At 45.5% G+C, this 22511-nt stretch overlaps 1 protein-coding gene across 1 annotated transcript in view; it reads left to right on the top strand.

Annotated features, from left to right (window-relative positions):
• Positions 1 to 22511, top strand: part of LOC144762942 (uncharacterized) — a 315799-nt gene that overhangs the window by 257729 nt on the left and 35559 nt on the right. The window contains exons 8-9 of the mRNA XM_078648242.1: positions 17536 to 17684; positions 21937 to 22022. Of these exons, the coding sequence (XP_078504368.1) occupies positions 17536 to 17684; positions 21937 to 22022 (235 nt within the window). The remainder of the gene's footprint in view (positions 1 to 17535; positions 17685 to 21936; positions 22023 to 22511) is intronic.

Raw genomic sequence — 22511 nt, 5'->3', positions numbered from 1 at the left:
ACTCAGGCGCAGCACCTCCTGTTGCAGGTGCCCAATCTCCTCGTCTCTTGAGTGTCCGCTTTCCTCCATGGATGCCACTCTCTCTCCGAGGCTATCGACCTCTCTCCGTACCTCTCGTACTTCTCCGGCTACCTCCTGCTTTAAAGTCTGAAAGTCTTCCCGGAGGGAGCTGAAGAGAGATTCTAGGAAAGACCGGGTGACAGGCGGTTCTCCTCCTCCTGCATCCGGTAGGTTCCGCGATGGGCCCGGTGAGCTTTGGTTTTTATCCTGCTTCATCGTTCCTCTGTTCATCATCTCCGGTAATGTCCGTTCGCCCTTCTTGCCGCCATTGTTGCCGGCCATTTTGAGGCCGGGTGCTGCCGGGGCGCACCAAGGCCGTTGGGGTTCTTGTGTGCTCGCGTCTTCCTCCGTCGATAGGCAGGCCCTCTCCCCCGACTGGCGTGGCAAGAGCCCCATGCTCCGGGCCCAGCAACATATATGGACCGTCCGATCACCGCTCTCTCTTCAGGGGCCACGTGGGCGCGAGGCTCAGTCTGGCCCCAAGGTGTTGGGTTTGCGGCCCCGTGACGGGCTCTAGTCGACTCCTTGACTGCGTCGAGACTGCGCGGGCCGGTGCTATGATCGGTCAGTCCGGTGCAAAGGGGCGTCCGCTCCAATCCTAGGCCGCGTCCCCGGCATGGCGTAGAAGCTCCCTGGCGGCGTGGGGGTGCCGCCCGCAACGCCGGTCACCTCCGGTCTCTACACAATCTCACCGTCTGTGGGCTCGGCGCGCCTTCGACTCCCAGTCGGCGGCCCGTCACCGTCAGCTCCGACACTCTGCTGCTAGGCCGCCCTCTTTTGGCGATTTCCACCGGTGGTCTATTTCCACGTGGCCACCGGTTCACAGCGTCACAGGTGGTTCACTCTCCCTCCGCCACTCCTTCTCCACTCGGTCCGCACCGTGCTACCTTCAATGGCAGTGGTTGCTCCCGCTCGGTCGTAGTGCAGGAAGTCGGATCGTTCCGTACTTAGGCCGCGACCTCGGCCTTGCGTAGTGGCTCTCCGGTGGCGTACGTGCTTCCCCTGATCCACTAGGCACCTCCCGTCGGATTTCAAATCCTGAGCTTCCGATCGTAGTCACGGGGGTTCTCGGGGGCTCTGCTGGAATATCCGCCGTGGTGAGACCCTCTGTACGGTCGAGTACAGTGCCCGCCGGCGCTTCAGTAGCCAGCTCCCTGCGGCCTCACGCGGCACTCGCTCCGTACCGGATCGCGTCCCAGGCCCCCGGCGACGCCGCTCTAGGGAGAAAGACTGGATATTGGCGGGCTACCAGGATCACCGTCGTCCCCCCTACTTTTCTGGCTGATCGGGGGGAGATCTGCGCTAAAAAACAGGGCTTAGGGGTCTAGGTCTGGGGGAGCTCGCAGAGAGTGCGACCGCTCACCTCGCCATCGTGGCCACGCCCCAGGAAAGGCTTTTTAAAGCTTTGGATCAGGTGAGCTGAGCGTGGCTTTCCTCTAAAGTGATATTTCTGGTCGCCTGTGGGGAATTGTCTTCTTTTATTGTCACCTATCCTTATCAAAAGTCTTTCCAGGATAGGGTTGTTATGAGGCTAGAGTTTCACCCTAAAGTTCCTTCCACTTTTCACTGCTCTCAGGAGATTATTTTCCCAATTTTCTGACCCCATCTAACTTTGCATCCTCCCGGATGTCCGTAGAGCTCTTTTGGTGTACCTGGAGCAGGCAAAACCATTCTGGCCTCTCATTCTCCATTTGTTTCTCATGGGGCGGCATGTAGAGGTCAAAAGACATTGAACACTACTATCAGTAGATGGGTCAGGCAAGCGATTGCTCATGCCTATTTTTCTATGGAGTTGGGCTTGCCAGACAGTGTCTTTGCGAGGTCTACCAGAGCAGTGGCTGCTTCTTGGGCCCCCAGCAGGAGATCTGCTGAGCCGCTGCATGGGCCAGTTTCTGTCACACTACAAGTTGGATTTGTTCTCACGAGAGACAGACAATTTTGGTAAATCAGTATTAAAAAATATATTTCTCATTCAGAAGCATATATGTGGCCCTGAGCTGATCTTTTCTTGCACTCGGGTATATCCTCCTATGTTAGTACTATGACGAGGAGGATTTCTGTAGGAGGAATGAATTAGGGGCATATGTAGGTAATTTCCATTTTACGATTCTCAAATAGCAATTTTTAAGGAATCGCTATTTGAGAATTGCAAAATGGAATGTAGGTAATAAATCACAATTTTTTAGCGAATCTCTAAAATTCCTTAATTGCGATTAGCAAATTGCGAATCGCAATTAAGAAATGAGTGTCCCATTCATTCCTATGGGCCAAGAGGCCCATAGGAATGAATGGGGATACATTCTCAAATTGCGATTTTCTATGAGAAAATTGCAATTTGAGAATCGCAATTCCAAGGGTGCCACAGTGTCCAAAGGACACCTGTTGCACCCCTGGAATGTGGCTGTAAGTACATGTGGCGCACATACATGCCCTAAGGGCATGTCTGTGCGCCACATGGCACTTTGAATTAAAAAAAATGCATTTTGACAGGAAATCGCTAAATACCATCTACTCGCAATGTGCGAGGCACCCCTACATAGCATTTAAGGAATCACAAAATTGCGATTCCTTAAATGCTTGAGCAAAATAAGGAATCGCAATTTTTGCGATTCCTTATTTTGCTCTTTGGCTCATACATACTAAAACACCGTTTGCTATTCGCAAACGCCGAAATTCTGAGAATTCCAGCGTTTGTGAATCGCAAACGGCTTCCTACATATGCCCCTTAGTAACTTACATCAAGGTTTTTAGCATGTATGGTAAATACCTGCTATTTCTAGTGTCCTCTGGAAAATTATGCATAACATACAGAATAGGTATTTAACAATGAGTTCTGCATGTTTTGCCTTTTTTACGTGCCCGATTTATTTTGATCAGTTTTCCATGTCAGATGCTAAATTATAGGGGGGCGGTATTTAGTCTCAACTTATAAGAAGGGCATAAGACTGGAGAAACCCACACCTACAGTAAATGTTTTTGTAAATTAGACCCAGAATGCTCCAGCAAGCGGAGACATGCTATGGGATAAGATGACTTTAAAATCCTTGACTTTCCTGTGCACCTGACTAAATATGTAGATGTAGAGGGTAATTGTTTTGTTCCTGCTGCTATAAGTTCCATTCCATTAGCAGACCTTCAACGCATGTTTCTTTCTTTCCATGGACTTATTTTATATATTTGAAATTGCATCTAGACTGTAAACATTGATCTAAATTGTGTTATCATCACAGTATTCACTATCTAAAGATAATTTCCATATGTGGGAAGGGGGATCTGGTCCGAAATCTATGTATTGATGTTTCACTAAACAAAATGTGTCTTGACTTACATAAACACAAATTGGAAAGCTGTCGAATGTAAACAGATACATATGGGGTTTCAATATTTTCAAATCTGACATATCTCAAGTATTTTATACCAGAAACATCACACAATTTATTGTTTATAGCTATGTACTTACAAGTGCTTTTTAGTAAGATTTTTTTATCTCTAGCGGCTCACTAACAGTAATTTGGCAAGCGCTTGCAAGAAATAATCAATCAGTAGACCGCCTCCTGGCGAGATTTCTCATCGCATGGGTTCGAGGCAGGTCGCGACCACTCGCATTGAAAAATCTACCATTACCATTGACGAAGCTGCAGCTCGAGTAGAATGTCTAATCGATGGGCAGAAAGCAACAGCACCCTCTGGCGCGACACGTATTGCCATATGTGCTGATTTTACAGCATGGGACAAACTCCTGCTAAAAATCTGTGCAAGCAGGGTGACTTAACAAACTCCACCCCTGCAAGGTACATGGAGGGGTCCCCCTCCGTAATCGATCAGGAGCTGTCAGGCCAGGGTACTGTACTGAAGGGGCCCCTTACACCCCAGGGGCTGCAGGGGCCTCTGTTACGCCACTTCAATGTACATAGATGTATGGTGTTTTGTGTCCTCTCTCACTTTGCAGTTTGCTGAAATGAATACCTAAATAATTATGACTTCTCTTGGAAAAATCAATATATATATATATATATATATATTTTTTTAAGTAATTGTCTATTATCACACAATATGGTCATGTGCAGGCTGGGATTGAAGCAAGGCTTTTTCCTGGTTTCACTTTACGCAATTCAGTCTCTACTTGGTGTGGCTCACTGGTTAGAGGCGGCAGACCCTGAAGCAGAGGTCAGACCCGGGACCAGGGTTCAATTCACGACGCGGCAGGGTCTTGAGCCCAAATATCCACGGACTCTATAATTCTCGTTTCGGTGCCTACTCGAGTCCCAGGTTCACACTCTGCAGCTCTGGGCATTAGCTTGCTTAATCTCCACTACGCCCCCCCCCGCGGCAGGATGCCTGGCTTTCACCTTGGGGATGCTCAGTACAGGTATCTGACAGTGAAAAAACCAGGACGGGTTCCCAAGGCAAGTGCCGAGATGCCTACGGGTAATCGAGCGCTATATAAGAACGCATAATAATAATAATATTTCTCTCTCTTTACAATTTTTGATGAAACCCTAATGCTTTGTCTTAAGTTTTTTGAGGAGATAAATCAATGCACTGTGATAAATATATCTGGATTTTGTATGTTTGAAAAAGACTGGTGATGGTATTTTAATGAATAAGCTAGAATGAAAACCAGACTATCTACTGTTGCTCAGTGCATTGAGACTGCTCACAAAGCTAAAAGTCTTTATTCATTGTCAATCATTCTTTCATTAATGTATCCACCCACTCCTAATACGCCCTTACAGTCATTCATTCATTGTGTCATGCAGCCAGTTCGCCAATCTTTATCCAATCAATAATTGGGCATGGTTCTAAAATGAAAAATGTGCTATAAAATTATATTTGTAATTTGATTAAAAAAATGTCTTGGTGGTGGAACACCAGCCTCTTCAAACTCCCTTACAGGTCAGGCTTGTTTGCTGCGTGCTGTATGAGGGCTATTCCTAGTACTTAATTTGAGCTGGTGGTTGTAGGTGGATCCCACTGGCACTTAGGTTTGGGTACCAGCACTTATTTGTTGCTCAACAGAGTCTGACTCTGAGCAACAGAGAGAAAAATACAAAAGGGGGAAAGATGGATGTAGAGAAACAAGGGAAAACTGAGAAAAAGAAAGAAAACAGGTTTGAAAAGAACCTGTAAAAGTGGGGTAAAGGAATACGGAGAGTCTCGTGTTAAGAAAAGAGGCATGAAGTGGAATCAAAACTATGCAGCCCCCTCACTTGATCGAGAAAACAGCAGACTTCTCAGCAAAACTGTGGGCACCGCCACTTATTCTTTTACAAATTAAGCGCTGGCAAATCTGAGAAATTGAGTCAGGGTTGTTCCCAGTGCGGCCATTACTAAGATGGTCAGAGAAATATGATACAAACTGAGGGAACATTTTCCAAAGCACAGGTTTCAGTGTTGTTGTAAGAAACAAACAACTGGTTTCAGAAACATCTGTATTCGGAGGGCATAACTTGCATTGTTGTATTTCTGAGCTCTGGAGCACTCGTTTGAGTAGCTGTACGCTTTACAAGTGCCAGTTGATTTGATTGTTTTCATTTGTGTGTTCTAATGTTATAGAAAAGGCTTCCTTTTTTTTTTTAATTTAGCGAAAATCAGATAATACAAAATATGTAAGCATAGCATACACTTGTGTACTTAAAAAGCGAGATTGCAGTTAACAATTTGTAAGAAGCTAACTAACGCATAGAGGGAAAAGAAAAAACAAGAAATTAAGAGGTTTTTCCCCATATAACTAGCATAAAAAAGACAACATAGTTGGAGTTTACATGTTTCTTATATCATAATACCAGGCAGTAATTGGAGACCAAATTTGAGCTCCTCGTATTCTTGACTTTTTCCCCCGTGTTTCATAAATTGCCACCTCTTGATTATAAACTCCTAGAAAGCGGGTTAACCACAATTGGAAGGTTGGGGGATCAACATCTTTCCACCGTGCTGCCAAGATGATCCGGTATACCGCCAACCCCAAAAATAAAGATGATTCCTCTTCTTTACTGTGCCCGAGAGTGCTATCATGACCCAATAGGTAAAGTGTAGTTGATGTTTTCACTTTATGCCCAAAAACCTCTTCCCAATAATCGGAAATCATTTTTTTGCATTGATCTAATTGTGGGCATTCTGCAAACATGTGTATTAAGTCTGCCGGACCCTTGCCACACCTTGGGCAGTTGTCATTTGTTCTTTTGCCCCACGCAAATAATTTTGCAGGTGTAAAATATAGGTTATAAATGGTTTTATAAAGTTGGGCCTTAAGGTTAGACGCTAAAAATAATTTAGACGAGAGTGACAAAGTCAAATCAATATCAACGTTGGGATTCCCTAATTTACTAGACCAGCCTCTCTCGGTGCGCTCTAGGTCGTCTTTTTGATTCTGAGTCAACAGTTCATAGATGGTTCCTATCATGGTGTTTTGTTTCCCTATCATATCCAGCAAGGGAATATTATCCAACTTAATTTTGGGGGATTTCTGATTAAGGGCAGTATATACTTGGATGTATTTAAGAAAGTCATTTCTAGAGACAGCAAAATTTGATTGAATATTTTGAAATCCCAGATTAGGATCATGGAAAAGAAAGTCCCCCACTGTATTGATTCTCAAACTTTCCCATTTTCTAGAGAGCTCATCCTTGCATTGACGTGGTAGGATTGAACTCTGCCACAGAGGAGTATATTTAGTATATTTTGGTATCAATAAAAATTTAGAAACTCTTTTCCAAATGTTCCATGCACTATGTATAATCTTAATTTTTTTTTTATAAATAAGATGGCTCTACCTGCCTAAGTAATAATCCTCTGGCTTTATTGCCTATTGCTAGTTCATACATTGAGGGTATATCCTGAACTGGTGTTGGTCCTAATAGAAATATTAAAAAAGATCTGGTGTTGGTCCTAATAGAAATATTAAAAAAGATCTCTCCAGGGTAAACAACCTCCACTTATCTATTATTGGGAGGGGAAACTTTATTAAAATGAATATCTTTACAAAGATATTATACCTATTCCGTGCAATTCCATTGATAGTGGATTATAACATCATTAAAACAATAGATTCCTACCTATCTAATTTCCTCTGGAGCTATGGGAAAATTAGGAGGTCTCTTTCATACTTGTCCCTTTCCTCTGATATGGGAGGATTAGCTATACTAAATATCACGCTATACCTATGGGCAACCCTCCTTCAACAAATGACACCTCTATTTATTATTCCTAAAATAGCGCTAGGACCAACACCAGTTCAGGATATACCCTCAATTTATGAACTAGCAATTGGCAATAAAGCCAGAGGATTATTACTTAGGCATATAGAAAGGGCTTCCAGGGACAGAGAAGAGACCATGTATTGCAGAAATATGACACCATCCTGCAAGTGGAAGGCATGCTTTTGATGCACATTTTCATAAAATGTCTTTTAACTATGCAGGCCTCGGCCACCATAACTACAACAAGCCATACGCGTGTTCACATCCCTCTTAGCTGTGAGACAGATGTAGTCAGTGCTGGCCTGGCCTTAGGGCCAGTTTGGCACTATCAGGTGGGCCAGCTTGAAAGGAGCAGAGAGAGGGCTGTTTTTTGGTCACATCACAGCCCTTACTGGCCCTTTCAAGCTGGCCCATCTGGCAATGCCAGACTGCCTGAGATTTGAGTCAAACACTGGATGTAGTGATGGAAGAAGCTGCAAAGGTAACTCACCTAAACAGGGGGCCATGTTGCCCACTCTGCTCCCATGCATTCTGAAGTCAGTCTTGCATCCCTGCTCACATGAATGAGATCTGAACAGTAGCAGCAGCAGTAGGAGCCATGGAAGGACTGGGAGCATGCCTTCCTCAGAGGAGAGCTTGGTAGTGCATCACATGCAGGGGAGGGGGCATTAGATAAAAGGTAAGACATAGCAAGGGTTCTCGTAAAACAAGCAATTGCAAAGAGCAGCAAGGAGACAGACTTCTTTCCTCTGCCAGTCAACACTAAACAAAGGTTGCATGACAGATGCATGCATGGCTAAAACCACTCGTGCCTGGACAATGCAATTTTGTGGTAAAGGCATGATTGGTAAAGGGATATGTCTGGGAAAGATCACACCCCAGCTCCCTGCCCTGAGCCCTAAAAAATATTCCCAGCCCTAAAACCTACCCAGAATCCCCTAAACCCTAAACACTGCCCCAACCCCCCTTAGCTCCTAAAAATACCCTATCCCGAGCCCTAAACACTACCTGACTGCCCAAGCCCTAAAACCTACCCCAGCCCGAGCCCTAAAAAGCACCCAGCCACCCCCGAGCCTTAAAACTACTCCAATCCCCCCTTGAGCCCTAAAACCAACTTGACCCCGCTCAGCCCTGAAAATAACCCTAATCCCCGCAGCCCTGAAAACAACCCAGAGCCCTAAAGACTACCCTCAACCTGAGCCCTAAAAACGACCCCAAACATTTAAAAAAGACCCCCAAACCTGACTTCAGCCCCACTTCCCAATCCTTCCTCTTCCTGTACCTGCCCATCCCAGCATCTAGACCACACACTGCCTTATTCACGTGTGGTTAAAGCATATGTGTGGTTATGACAATTGTGGTTCCGCTTGCGGGGAAATGGCACACATGGGTGAGTCCACGTTGTAAAGGCTATTTCCCCTGAAAAAACTGCTAAGAACTTCAGCGGACTGACACAAATGTGCAATGGACAAAGCACTCGGACTCGAAACAGACCACTCACTGAATCGGTCTGACCCAAACCTCTTGTCTGCTCATAACTGAAGGTACTTGAGTGAACCAGACCTAAAAACACAAGAAGCCTTACATAAAGTAACTCGAAATGCACAGAGAACAGAAAAATTTAACAATACAGTCCAAGCTTTGAGGTGATTGCGAGAAAGCACAGGCTGTGACGTATGAATCCCACCAGAAGATTCCTGTTTCAACCATATTTGGCCGTCTCTCCCCATTTATCTAAGACTTCAATTACTGCATCTACGTTGAGCAATGCATTGTTAACATTAAATTCACATCAGATTATCAATGGAAATGTACACTGGTAGTAGTATGGGTGAGCTGTTGTGTAGTTGCTACCAATCAGTAGGACCTGCGCATTTTTTGACCAACAGAAACTAAGGCCTTGGTGTTAAGACTGGTTCCAGACATCCCGCAGGATATGTTCGCCTATAGACCAGCTAACTCATAGTGCCACTGTAAGCCCCTTTAACCTTACCAGGGAGCGAATGGTTTCTGACAAATATTGAACATGACAAGCCTGATCCCTCAAGATCGCGGAAACAGTACAGAACCTTTCGCTCAGTCACTTGTGCTCACTTATTCTCATAGAAATATACAGAAAGTACACAGTGGAACGTTTTTAATACTAATTATTGAACTAACGTTATTCTTGCATAAAATAGGTTTGCTGCAATGATTAGGAGACAGAAGCAGATAAAAGTGATTGCAAGCACCAAAGGTGAAACAGAAACCCTTCCAGGACTGCGAGTTCACTCCCCCTTCTACTTTGTGGCCCTCATTAATTACACCGTTCCTATCATATATTGCAAGGTACACAGATTATGGTGTAAAAGACCGCAGTTTTTATTGCACAATACATAAACCATGGATCAACAGTTCACAATGTTTAGGGTTGGTCATTCGCGACCCATGTCTTTTGTCATAAATTACATTGCTTGATGATCATGTACCACTTGTCCTGTTTCTTTCTCTCTGACGGCGCTAAACCTGAGCAGTGGTTAGTCTTGCCAGTGTGTCAGGGTTTACGGATTCCTGTCTTCTCTTGCTACCAACCTCGTGGGCTGCCGTTTAAGCCTGGTCCGGGCTGAAAGTGCTGTTCCGCTTGGCCTGTACCTTTGCTGACCTGTCGCCTGCTCCTCAGTGCCCCTGCCGTGTGGCATCCCAAGGGCACTATCCGGGCAGCTCTTCAATCCTGGCTGACCCTGTGTACTGTTGCATGCTCACCTGTGCCCTTGCCGCAAGGCATCCCAAGGGCACCTGTTGAGCATTTCTTCTACCTAATTTATTCTGTTTTGTGGGTACCTTTCTGTGCTGCTACTGCCACGCTGCCAATGGTTACCCGACTGGTGACAGCTCCCCCATGTAATCCAATCTCTCCTGAAAACCCGAGCTGCTCCAGAATCCCCAACATGTTTAAGATGAACATGTCGATGCCCACCCCGGTCAGATGCACCCCATCCTCGGCGTGGTAACCTGGTGACCTAATGTTGATGAGCCCATGTCTCTCAAATCCCCAGCAGTTAGCCCTGCAAATCTTTGCCATTCTCATGTTGAACTTCTTTCTTGACCTGTCCACTGTCCCTGGGTTGATGGACCCCGCCATGCTCATGGTGCTATAATTTCTAATCGAATCTGTTCTGCCGGGCAGAGCATTTTTGACAGAGCCGCCATCCCTGAGGTCATGTGCTCAGCAATTCCCTCCTCCCTACTTTTGCCAGGTCATTCCTTCCCATGTGAATGATGATCGAATTTAGCCTCCCTCTAGTCCGTAGTTCTCTTTGCATTGCCGGGAGCAGCTACTCCCACCTCATCCCTTCATTGCTGCTCTAATATAAAAGGATCCCGTTTGTTCACTTCCTGTTGCCAGGTTGGCAAAATACACTACTGCGTTTTGGTGTACCAGTGCCCATGTCTGGGATTTACCTTCCTGGAAGGCATCCGCCAAGAAATGTTCCCCTTCTTTTTGCATAACCCTGCTGGGTGACTTCACCCTGGTTGCCCTCTGGAAATTTTTCTAGCACCTACTGTATTTGCCTGCAGTTTTCGGGCCACCTGTGTTTTCAGGGTCCCTTCATGATCTCCCATATTCGCCCAGGCAGTGGAGTCATGTCCTGCTTGCAGCGCCAATTCCCTGAATCTGTCCTACTGAAAACGAGAGAGGGCATCCGCTATTGAGTTGTCCATTCCTGCAATGTGTTGCGCCCTAACTGCAAAGTTCGCCCCTAGCTGGAGGTTTACCATTCAACGCACTAGCCGCACTACTGCCGGGCACTTTGCAGATCCAATGTTGATCGCCTGTACAACTCCAGGGTTGTCTGACCACAGCGCAATCTGCCTGTTTGCTAGCTTCTCTTTCCTAATGGTAAAAGCCACTATGATGGGGAAGAGTTCTAGTAATGTGATATTTGTTGTCACCCCTGCCCGATGCCATGTCTCAGGCCAGCGTGCCGGCGTCCATGCGGTGCCCATGATTGCCCCAAAACTTTGCCCACCAGCGGCATTTGTGAACAGTTCTAGAAGCTCTGATGTCACCCACATCGCTCTCTACATGAGCGACCCATTGAACCCATCTATGAAGGCATGCATTGGCTCAGGTCCTTCTTTACCCCCTGTGTGATGCGAACCCTGTTATAGATAGGGGTCAAAGCGAGCACAATTCTCAGGCATCAAAATAGGCATTGAATGACTTAATAATCACAATTTACAAACTCATCAGTCTAGTTAGATGGCTTGAGATCTTCCTTGTTAGACCGGATAACAAAGCCAAAAGTTCATATTGTCAGTTTTCTTTATTTGAAGTTGCGTCATGTAGATTCAGACAAAAAACAGCTGACACGTGTTTCGTCAGTACCATCAGTTGGTACAATCACTTTCTCAAGGCTTGGCAGGCTGGAATGCCACAAAATGCGTCGAGGTCTAGTCTATATAAAAATATAGCTTAAAAGGCAGGAACCTAGCATGCGAATGGTGAGGCTAAGTGCCAATGGTCTTGGTAGTACAAGGGCTTTCCTTGGGCTCTTTACTATGCACACCCTACTGCTTAATTTTAGCATCTAGAGATTTTGGGACAGCGCTTTGGTTCACTGACATTTTGCAATCTGCCTATCTGACACAGTCCACTCCATTCCGATACTTCTCACGACCCTGCTGTCCCTTCTAACTGGATCAGGGTTTTAATTATATTTATCTCTGGTTATACATACTGAACGCCACATTGACATCAATTATATTACACTGTGTGGACGACCACCAATCCAGATTTACATAGTGGAACGCTACCACGGTCAGGGTGTAACCTTGTACTACCAAGACCATTGCCTGTGACTTCAAGTTCCGACTGATATTTAGTCTTGGCACTTATCCTCACCATTCGCATGCAAGGTTCCTGCCTTTTAAGCTATATTCTTATATAGCCTAGACCTCGACGCATTTTGTGGCATTCCAGCCTGTCAGGCCTTGAGAAAGTCATTGTACCAACTGATGGTACTGACGAAACACGTGTCGGCTGTTTTTTGCCTGAATCTACATGACGCAACTTCAAATAAAGAAAACTGACAATATGAACTTTTGGCTTTGTTATCCTGTCTAACAAGGAAGGTCGCAAGACATCTGACTAGACTGATGTGTTTGTATATTGTGATTATTAAGTCATTCAATGCCTATTTTGATGCCTATGGATTGTGTTCGCTTTGACCCCTATCTATAGATTTGTTTTTGCCAGTCTTTGACGGGCATTAGTCACTCTTGGTACTGAGTGTCAGTGGTCTATGTAGCACTCCGTCTTCTATGAAAGACTCCAGTTTACACTGCAAACTCAGTACTATTACCCATTCTACATAAGCTAGTATATGTGCGTTTTTTTCCCTTTAGGAAGCACCACTACCGTTTTTCTTGTCATTTGATGCGAACCCTGTGGTGCTTTTTTGACAGTCCTTTTGATAAACAATGCTAATCACCTGGCAAAAGGCCGTCCGGCTGGGATCACTCTGCCAGCAAAATTCAGGGGCATATTATCAAGCAGAGCGTTAACATTATCACCACTTTAGTGGGAAGCCCATGTCACACTAGAAATGGGCTTCTATGGGAATTCACAAGGGCGTATTATGAAGCCCATTATTGCCAATTTACCGGCAGTTTTCTGCCGCTAAAGCGGCGATAATGGTAACGCTGTTTCTTGATAAAATGCCCCTCAGTTTACAGATCAGTTGTTGCAATTCTGTCAAGGTGGCCTTCCTCTTGCTTTGGAGCTGCCTTATCAACTGCTGCAGCTCTGTTCCTTTGCATCCCTTTCATGGTGTCCAGCTCTATACCCAGAAAGGATAGCCTTGTCTTTGGGACTTCTGTCTCTTTTGGTACCCCCAGCTCCTTCGTCAACTCTTTGAACTGTTACAGTAGGCTTGCACATTCATTTGTCCCTACCTGCCCTATATACAGGAAGTCATGCAAATAATGCAGATGTCCACCCACCGGGTGGCGTCTTCCCACTTCGCATTCCAAGAAACTACTGAACACTTTAAAATAGGCAGAAGATATCACACAACCCATTGGTAGGCATTTGTCATAGTAGTATGATCCATCCAGCTGGAAACCCAACAGGTGGAATCTGTGGAGGTGCACAGGCAGGAGAGTTCTGTGCCCCATCTGTATATTCTGATCCACTGCTTCGTCTAGTGACACGTAGGACACTAAACAGCTCCCTAGATCTCGACCGTCATTCACTGACTTGCCCTCTGGGTAAGATAGGTGATGGATGAGGCAGTACTTCCCCACCTCCTTTTTTGGCACCACCACTAGAGGGATACCATCAAGTTTTCCATTGGGGGCTCTTGAAAGGGGCCCACTACTCTTCCTAGTCCGACCTCTTTCCCAACTTTTTGCCGAGCCACTTCCGCATTTTCCCTCACAGATTTCGAATTCTGGATACATCTTGGGCCAACCTTGCCTCTGTATGCTATTTTGAAACCTTCTGTGAAACCCTTCGCTAAGAGTTGCCCATCTGCATGCTTCAGGTATGTGGGAGCTCCACATCAGAAAAGCATTGCCTCATCATTGTCACTGTAAGAAGCAGCGGACTTCGTCGCCCAGCGGATCAGCGAATCTCTCCTGGACGTATCAACGGCCTCAGAGGAGCGGGAGTTACAAGCAGTTAGCTGCAGCAGACAGAGCACTGCAGTGGACAGCCGAGAGATACCAGCCAGTTCCCCCCAAACTGGAGCAGTGCTGGTGAGGAACGGAGGATCTGATTCAGTGGCGGCGAGCGAGCGGTGCAACTCCCAGGGCCTGGGCCAGTGAGGGAGGGCCTCCGGCAAGCACCAGCTGCATTGAGGGCTTCCAGTCCTTTTTTAAAGCAAGGGCCTGCAGTTGAAGGTGGGCACGTACAAAAGTGAGCGCTGCGGAGCCATGGGGTTTGTAAAGATAAGGCAACATTTGCTCAGCACCATTTTGTTTAAAGACAGCATCGGCGAAGTACGGCAGAATACACCCGAGTCTTGTGTGGGGAAAAAAGCAGGAAACCGACCATATGGCGGGAAGAACACGACGACGGCCGGCACACTTCCAAGATGCAGAGGAGCAGCTGAGGCTGTGCAGAGACACGGCGAGGGATTCTGGACCAGCGTTGGATGACGACCTGTAGGCCATACTGCAGACTGCCTGAGCCCGGATCGAATGGAAAGGCAAGGAATGGGTGGACCAGCAAGTGGGCAAAGGGGCTGGAGGAGGCCTAGCAAAGAGACCGAAGCTGGACAATAGAAAGGGGGCTGAGCCACAAGGGAGGGGGCATGCAGCCAGAACGGCCTGCTCCCCCCGGTAAAAGGACCTCAGGACAACAAGAGAACACTCAACTCCAGAGAAGGATGGAAGACAAGGGGAAGCGGGTGACAAAGGGTGCGGCGCCAAGACCAAGCTGGCAAGCTGCAGTGGATATCAAGTCTACAGAAGACACCAGCAGCAGTGACTCCATTGGGAGACCTGCAGCCACACCAGCAGACCCCAGGAGAGGCAGGAGCATCGCACAAGAAAACACCTCGGGTGAGCTTAATGCACAGCAAAAAGGAGTAGGGCAGTAAGCCCAAGGGGGACCGGGCATTATTGCCAATTATGGGACACAACTGGGGGTGTCTAACACCACGGCGCAGGACCCGGGGGTCCCCCCTACCATTGGCAGGCTGTTAAAAGTGCCAGCCCTACAGGGGGGTCCAGGGTGAGACATGGGGCCTCGTGGCATTACAGAGCATGGGCAGCCAGTCCCCCTCCTCATGCCATGGTGACCATGGCCAGGGCGACATCACAAGCCTTGTTCAGTTGCCCCAGCAGTGCCAACCAGGGGAGATTTGAACCCCGGCGGGGTGAACAGAGGTACCCTGGGAGACGGGTCAAAGTCCACGAGCGAATACATCCGACCTTCCTGGGGGACCTTCATATCACAACAACGTTCACTGGCCTGGCCAACCTGATACCACTTGCAGTAAAAGAGAGAATATGGAGGAAAGAGTACATAGACATCTTTTTCTTACTAGAGGTACACCAGGCAGGGCTAGACCTCACCGCACAGGACAAAAAGGAGGAAGATAGGATAGAGAGAAGCAAGCCCCGGGTATAGAGGCCCATAGAGAACTGGCAATTGGCATTTACAAACCTGGCATGCTTATTTGTAGAAAAATTCCAGAAGAGTGCAGCAGTGCTGTTTTTGCATGAACAGAAGGTACATGAGGCACAGCAGAAGTACCAGGGCGAAGCTTGGTTACGCTACGACGAGGGCTTTCGAGAAAAAATGCAAAAGTGGCCAGTGATTGAATGGGACCACCAGTATGTGGAGGGTTTCACAAGCCACATGCTAACGCGGGCAGAAAAGGGTTTGTAGCTCGTGAAAGCCATTTTTCTACCTCCGGTTACAAATGGAAATTCGAGAGTGGCACACAGTGTGGGAAAGCAGAGAGAGGCTGAACAGCCACATGTTGACAAGGACGAATGCAAATGGGGTCTGGCTTGCAGATTTATACACTGCTGTGGGAATTTTTGCGGCACCCACCCGGCCATCCGATGTAGGGAGCCCAAGGGAGCGCAGGAGAGAGATGACAGCAAACCCAGGAAATAGAGAGGAACAGGCACAGGGGCAAAGGGAGGTAACAAACATGGCGCCAACACAAACACTACCCAGCTCCTTAATAGTTCGAAGATTGGTGCAGCTAGTAGGTGCATAACCAAGCAGACAGATGGGCAACTCTTAGAGAGGGGTAGGTATCGTTCTACCATGGTGCTAAAACAATGCTCATGTGCTGGCATATAAACAAGACGTAAATAAGGCTTACACCTAGGATGCAAACCCTACTCAAAGTGTACCTAGAGTGTATGTAGGTGTAGAGCCAAGAATCCCACCAAGGAACAATTCAACCCCATTACCTGGGAAGGAGAGAAGGACCCCGTCTTGGTCACAAGCTGGACACTCTTCTCGAGATGTCAGGCCACTGCCTGGTGATCTCTCAGCATGCACGGGACCTCGGTCTCAACGAAAGTACCTCCTCTACTAACCTATCAGGCTGCTCATCTTTTATAAGAGAAAGCAGCCTTGCGATGTACGCTTAGATCAGTGATGTTGTGGATATATATAGTCTTGTCGCCCCGTGGATTTGATATTTATGGGTTTTTATAAAGCGCGAACTATCGCTCCGGAAGGAGCATCTTGGCGCTGTGCAAGCATGAAGTAGATAAGTGATCGATGATAAGTGGTGAGGGTCTGGAACTAAATGGCTACCAATACAGAGTTGTCAGATTGTTGATATACCCAAGTCTTGAGGAGTTTTCTGAATTTACTCTCTTTTTCAGTTAGTCTAAGGTTGACGGGTAAGTTGTTCCATGCCCTAGCTGCCAGAAAGGTAAAGGTTTTACCACCCCTAGTCTTGTACTTGAACCTGGGAATCATTATGAGATTTGTTCCAGAGGATCTCAGACATCGTGAGGGGTTGTAAAAGGTGAAGCGTTTTGCAAAGTAATGAGGCCCTGTGCCTTTCAGAGCTTTAAAAACGGTAAGTAAAAGTTTAAAAAGAATTCTTTTATGGAGTGGTAGCCAGTGTAAAGAATTTAATGCAGCTGAGGCAGATGACCTTCTGGGGAGTTTCAGGACCAATCTGGCGGCTGCGTGTTGTATACTCTGAAGCTTCCTCAGGGTGGACTTTTTCACTCCCACCATTAGGCCATTGCAGTAATCAAGTCGGGAGAGGATTAAGGCTACCGCAACTGATTTTCTAGCTGCAATGGGGAGGAAGTCAAAGAATTTCTTTAAAGATTTGATAAGTCCAAAGCATCGACCAGCAGTGATCCTGACATGATCGTCGAAGGAAAGGGAAGAATCAAATTGCACGCCCAGGTTCCGCGTGGAAGATGCTGCACTAGGTGGGGCCTCTGATCCTATGGGCCACCAGTCCTTCGGGCAGAAGGATAGATTTTTTCCTAACGGTATAATTTCAGTCTTTTCACTGTTACACCTCAAGTGGTTTGTATTCAACCATTGAAAAGGATAGCGCAAGACCATGTTCATGATGTTCAGGGCGTTGTAATAAGGTTGATAGATATAAAAGAAGTTTAGTTTCACAGAAACTACTCCAACATTGTTGTGCGTGCATTTGTATACCAAAGGTCACATTTTGGGGAATGTTTTTCGTGAGGACAATGTAAGAAATACGCTGCTTCACTACATGGGCCTAAACTGGGACTATAACACAACCTTGCATGTATTTAATGAACATTGTCTTGTTTTCAGCAATAGTCTGTGGGGAGAACCTCGCTCAGGCAAGCGGAGGGTCTTTATCGTGGGAACGTGTTATGCAAATGTGGTTCGACGAGGCCAAGGACTTCGAGTACGGCGTTGGTGCAACAAAACCAGGGGCGGTAACTGGCCATTACACTCAGGTATTCTAACCTAGTGCTCTTCCTTTATTTCTCTTATGGACTAACCTGTTCTTTTGTCAAAAAACCATAAGCCAAATTGACTTGCAATGAAACCCCTAACAATATGTGCTTAGTATTGCAATGTGTTTTAATATAAAAATAGATATGATAGGGTTTAAGGAACAAAGTTTCAGAACTATTGTAGGACTTTGGGTGTGTAAGTGCATAGTATTCTGGAACAGCACACCATTGATGGATGAACGTTTCTGGTTCGTTAAAAGCTTAATCGGGATCCATTCCAAGCTAATGTATGGAAAATGTGTGTGTACACTGTCCCATAAAAAGTATATAAAAGATTTGCTGTGACAGCGCTAAAATTTATTTTGAACAGATGCTCGCATGTCAGATCAGAGGTTGGTTAATTTAATTTATAATGAACGATGGCAAACAGCACCAGACTGCGAACACTGCATTCACCTGTGTGAAGTAGTCAGCTTTGACAATAATGACTGCACTCTTACATCTAATAAGAACATAAACCACTGATCAGCCAGGAACAAATGTGCTCCCATCACCCTGCCACCACATGTTACAACCAGGTGTTGGTCCAAGCTTCAAGGAGCTATTCCAAATGCCAGTCTACTCACTGCATATTAAATTCCAAGCTGAATGTCAGAAAGGCCATTTACTATGTGGATAAATATTCATTCACTTGATACATATTTCTTGTGGATATCCTGAAGCGGAGGAGGCAGTGGTGTCATTACAGTGGCGGCTGGAATCTGTTGGAGGGGGGTTGGTCGTGTGCATGCAAAAAAAATGAAGAGGTGCACGTGCACAAATAAAATTAAAAAATATAAATAACACCTCGCTTCAGGACGTCCTCACTCCGGAACCCGTCGCGACTGTATTTTAGGCCCCAGCAGCTCCCTTGACAAATCCTGGCGCTGCTCTCAGTAGCATAGGATTAGTGCCACATTAGAGGGAGTGGCCTGGCTCAGCACTTCACAGCCCTCTGGAGGCCTGCACTTGCTGTAACCCAGCTGTCTGGCTCTGCTGCTTAGGAGGTGTGTCGCCTTGCTGCTCCTTGAACAGTGCAAAAGAAAAAGAAAATGAAAATAACAAGAGGTTATTATCTTCTTATTTTTTCTTTGCTCCAGCAAGGTCCGGTGGGAGGGGCTGGCTGGCCCCAGAGGGAGCAGGAGTGGTTTGCACTGGATTTGATTTGATTTGTTAAATTGTAGAGCGCGCGAATGCCCGTGGGCGTCTTGGCGCTATGCTGAATCCTTCCATCCCTTGAGCGGTGTCTAAAGTTATGCTAAAGTTATGGATGTAATTTGTGTTCCTGAATAGTTATTATTACCTGTTCTTCATTAAATGTACTGGCACAGTGATCCACAACTAGTTTTTAAGGTAAGTAATATAGTTTTTATGAATATCATTGTTGCTATATTTGTTTAGAAAAATATTATTGTAAAACATATTGCTTTTCAATTCTCCTTGTGTTTTAAGTAAGATTGTAATTTTATTTGTTATATATTGTTTGGATAATAATTGTGAATGTTTTTAAATATAGTTTGTAATTTTAAGTGATGTATAATTTGTATTTCATTGGTAATAGTGATTTATAGCGTCATACCGCGTTGTGACGTTAATAGGGGCATAGAGTGGGAAGTTTATGAAGTATAATTATTTAATAATTAATTTGTAAGTAATATAATAATTTAATTGATCATTACTTATGTAAATTGTGTACAAAAAAGACTTACGTTAAGTTTTAGGTGCGGGTTGTTGTGTTTACAGGGGATAGGATGGGAAGTTAATTAAGTATTAATTAACTACTAATTATTTATTTAATTATGTAAATTGTGTCATCATTATTTTTGAAGGTTATGTTTTAGGTGCAGGTTGTTGGCTTTATGGAGGTATAGAGTAGGAAGTTAAGTTATAATTGATTATTGTTTAATACATATGAATTAATTATTAATACTTATGTAAATTGTGTAGTTATTTTATTAAGTTATGTTTATGTGTGGGCTGTTGGGTTTGTAGTTCAGTTGCAGGAGATCCCTCAGAGGGACCAGCTTCCGAGGTGGCCAGGTAACCCAGTTGGGGGTCAGTATTAATGAATGAACAGTGCCTCTCTTTTGAGATAGCACAAACTGATGCTGGCCCTATGGGCCCACCCGGACAACGCCTCTGGAGAGATCAGAGTCCCAGACGCTTTTGCGTCTTCAGCTTTGTCTAGAATATGGGACAATGGGCCAGAGATATCTGATGGCTTCTCCTGATAATCCCATTAGGATTTATCTATGCTCTTTTTGTAGCAGCGTATGCATTTTTGCAGAAAGGTGGCCATGCCCTCATCTATGTCAGGTGTCCGTGCCACTTTGTTGCCTAGAGACGGGTGAGGACACTCCGCCCGAAGGCCGTTGCTGACCTCTTTATCAAGTGGCTACCGCAGCCTCCCCACAACTTAGCTTGTAACTTTATCCACTGGGACCTAATCCGTTGAGCAGGGGTGAAAAGTTGTTCAGGGTCCAGCATGTCAGAAGTCTTCTGAGGGGTTCACCTGTGGGCGTGTCACCACTAGGTTGACTGGGTGAGGGGCGCCATGGATGGGACCCTAAATTGTACTCTGCATTAGAACCAGAGGGAGAGTCAGTCCCTGGAGCGGGCTAGGTGGTTGAGAAAAGGGGGCTACATCGGTGGATTGCAGCTCAAAGGCCTAGGCACAAGAAGGTCTGGTGCCAAGGGCTGAGGCTGGTCTAAGAAGTCCTGCCTCAACCTATCGAAATCGTCCAAATTGATGCCACCGTTGGGATCCCTTTTGCATTTGGAGGGCGGCCCAGGCTGGTCAGGCACTCCGAGAGGTAGCGAGAGCATGAGCCGGAGGATACATTCACTCCCAATGAGGGTTTTAACCCAGTTCTCTGCAAAAAGTTCTGCTCCAAGGGCACTACCGCTTGTTGAACTGCTTTTAAGATAGAAGCATCCATAACTTCTCAAAAATGGTCGTCAATTGGGTGATAGGTCATACTGCTCTCCATATAGGTCTCTTCAATATTACTCATACTGACTGTGACTGATAGGGATTACCCAATGTAGGTTTGTAGGGCTCTGGGGTCACCATGCAAGTTAGAAGGCATTATTACAAAGGTGGGGATTTCCCAACTAAATATTAGTGGCCCACGGGGCCACTAACAGGGCAGAACCCTGCAGGACACCACTCTCTTCCACGTGCTGCCAGGGTTTACAGTTACTCCTGGGCCGATGTTACATGTTTTATTAAACTAATCTTTCAATCGCGCTACGCGCTAAGGATTAACACAGACCTCGAGTAGGGGCGTAATGCTTCAGTCATGTCACGCAAAGGTCCAATTATATGGAGCTCCCAGCTGACCAAGCTGAAATTGCCAGATCGCCTCAGTCAAATTTGCATGCCAGCTCAGGAGAAAAAACACACTTAGCTTGTTCACCACATGGTGCCCTCTAATGATTGGAGGACCATACCGCGAGGTCCCAAGCACGCAAGGAGAAAAAAAGGCCGCCGAGGAGCGACAAGCGTTCCTGCTGCTGCACCTGCAATAAAAGCACAGCGCAATACAAGAAATCACCAAAATACAATGATTAGCAATACCATAAATAATAGAGAAGGGGCCTAGAGGCACTTGCCTTGGCTGCTGGAGCAGCAAAGAAAGAGGAGGTAGCAACAGGGATGAGGGACTTTCAAGCTGTCCCTGACTGTGCTCCTTAGACATTGTTTTACTGTTGACTTTTTCCAGGGTTTAGGGGAAATAAAGTTTTTTATTATCTGTTAGCATGGCTGCTGTAATAAAAAGTGGAGAAAGTACAGCATAATCTTCGGCTCCGGTCCTGATATAGACTTTGACGAATACGGCAACCACAACATAGTGCCACCTACAATAAATCCAAAGACCATAGTCCTGTGTATGATCTGACAAATGAGAATTTAACTTAAAGTGGACAAAACTCTTTAAAAAACATGAAATAGCTCAATGCCAAATTTTTGGGGATATATAAAAAAAACTTAGTGGAATGATTAGAAGGAAAATTAACTGAGGTTTGTATATCCTTTAGGAATGCAAGCCCGAATTTCTTTTGCATAGATTTGTGAAATTGCTGCTAAGATAATCAAAGTGGTAGTAAATGTAATGCATATATCTATTTTAAAAACGTTTGTAAAAGACATCACAATCTGTATTTGAGACATACAATTGCTTCAACAATAATTATTAATCTTTATGTAAAGACTGTCTGGGGTTCAACGACCCTTGCTGGATGCGCCTGGGAGAAATGTCTGAATTTTGACCTCTACGTTTGCCAATACGCTCCTCCGTAAGTACTGTGTTTTTTTTACTTAAATAAATGTTTTCATATAATGTTGCCGCCTAGTGTTACAAGTTTTGCTGTTTACTATTACTGATGAAATAAGGTTGATGTAGTGAATGCAATATTATTGTAGATGGAAATTACTGTTCTGGATGTATTGGCATCCGAATATATCTTGCGGTGCAAATACAAGCTGTTATGAGTGTAAAATCCCATTCAAGGAATCAGGAACTGTCGAGTTTTGACCATGTACATAGGGTTTTACCATTGCGGAAGAATTTCCCCACGACCAAATTAGCTCACAGTGTCTTGTGTGGCTGTTCCACAGTGGCACCACCTGCAAACGCTGTTGATAAAATTCTGAGTATTCACAAACAATTAGCAGAAAGTCTTTTGGGGGAGAAATGGTCATAGCTTCAATTCTGTTAAGAGTAGACACTTTTTTTAGAATAAGCATGAGAGGGGAAGGCCGCTAAAAATGTTGGTGGTATAAGC

Source organism: Lissotriton helveticus, chromosome 6 (genome assembly GCF_964261635.1).
Source record: "Lissotriton helveticus chromosome 6, aLisHel1.1, whole genome shotgun sequence".
NCBI classification, from domain to species: Eukaryota; Metazoa; Chordata; class Amphibia; order Caudata; family Salamandridae; genus Lissotriton; species Lissotriton helveticus.
Note: the sequence above shows the minus strand (reverse complement) of the source record. Positions and strands in the feature narration are given on the sequence as shown.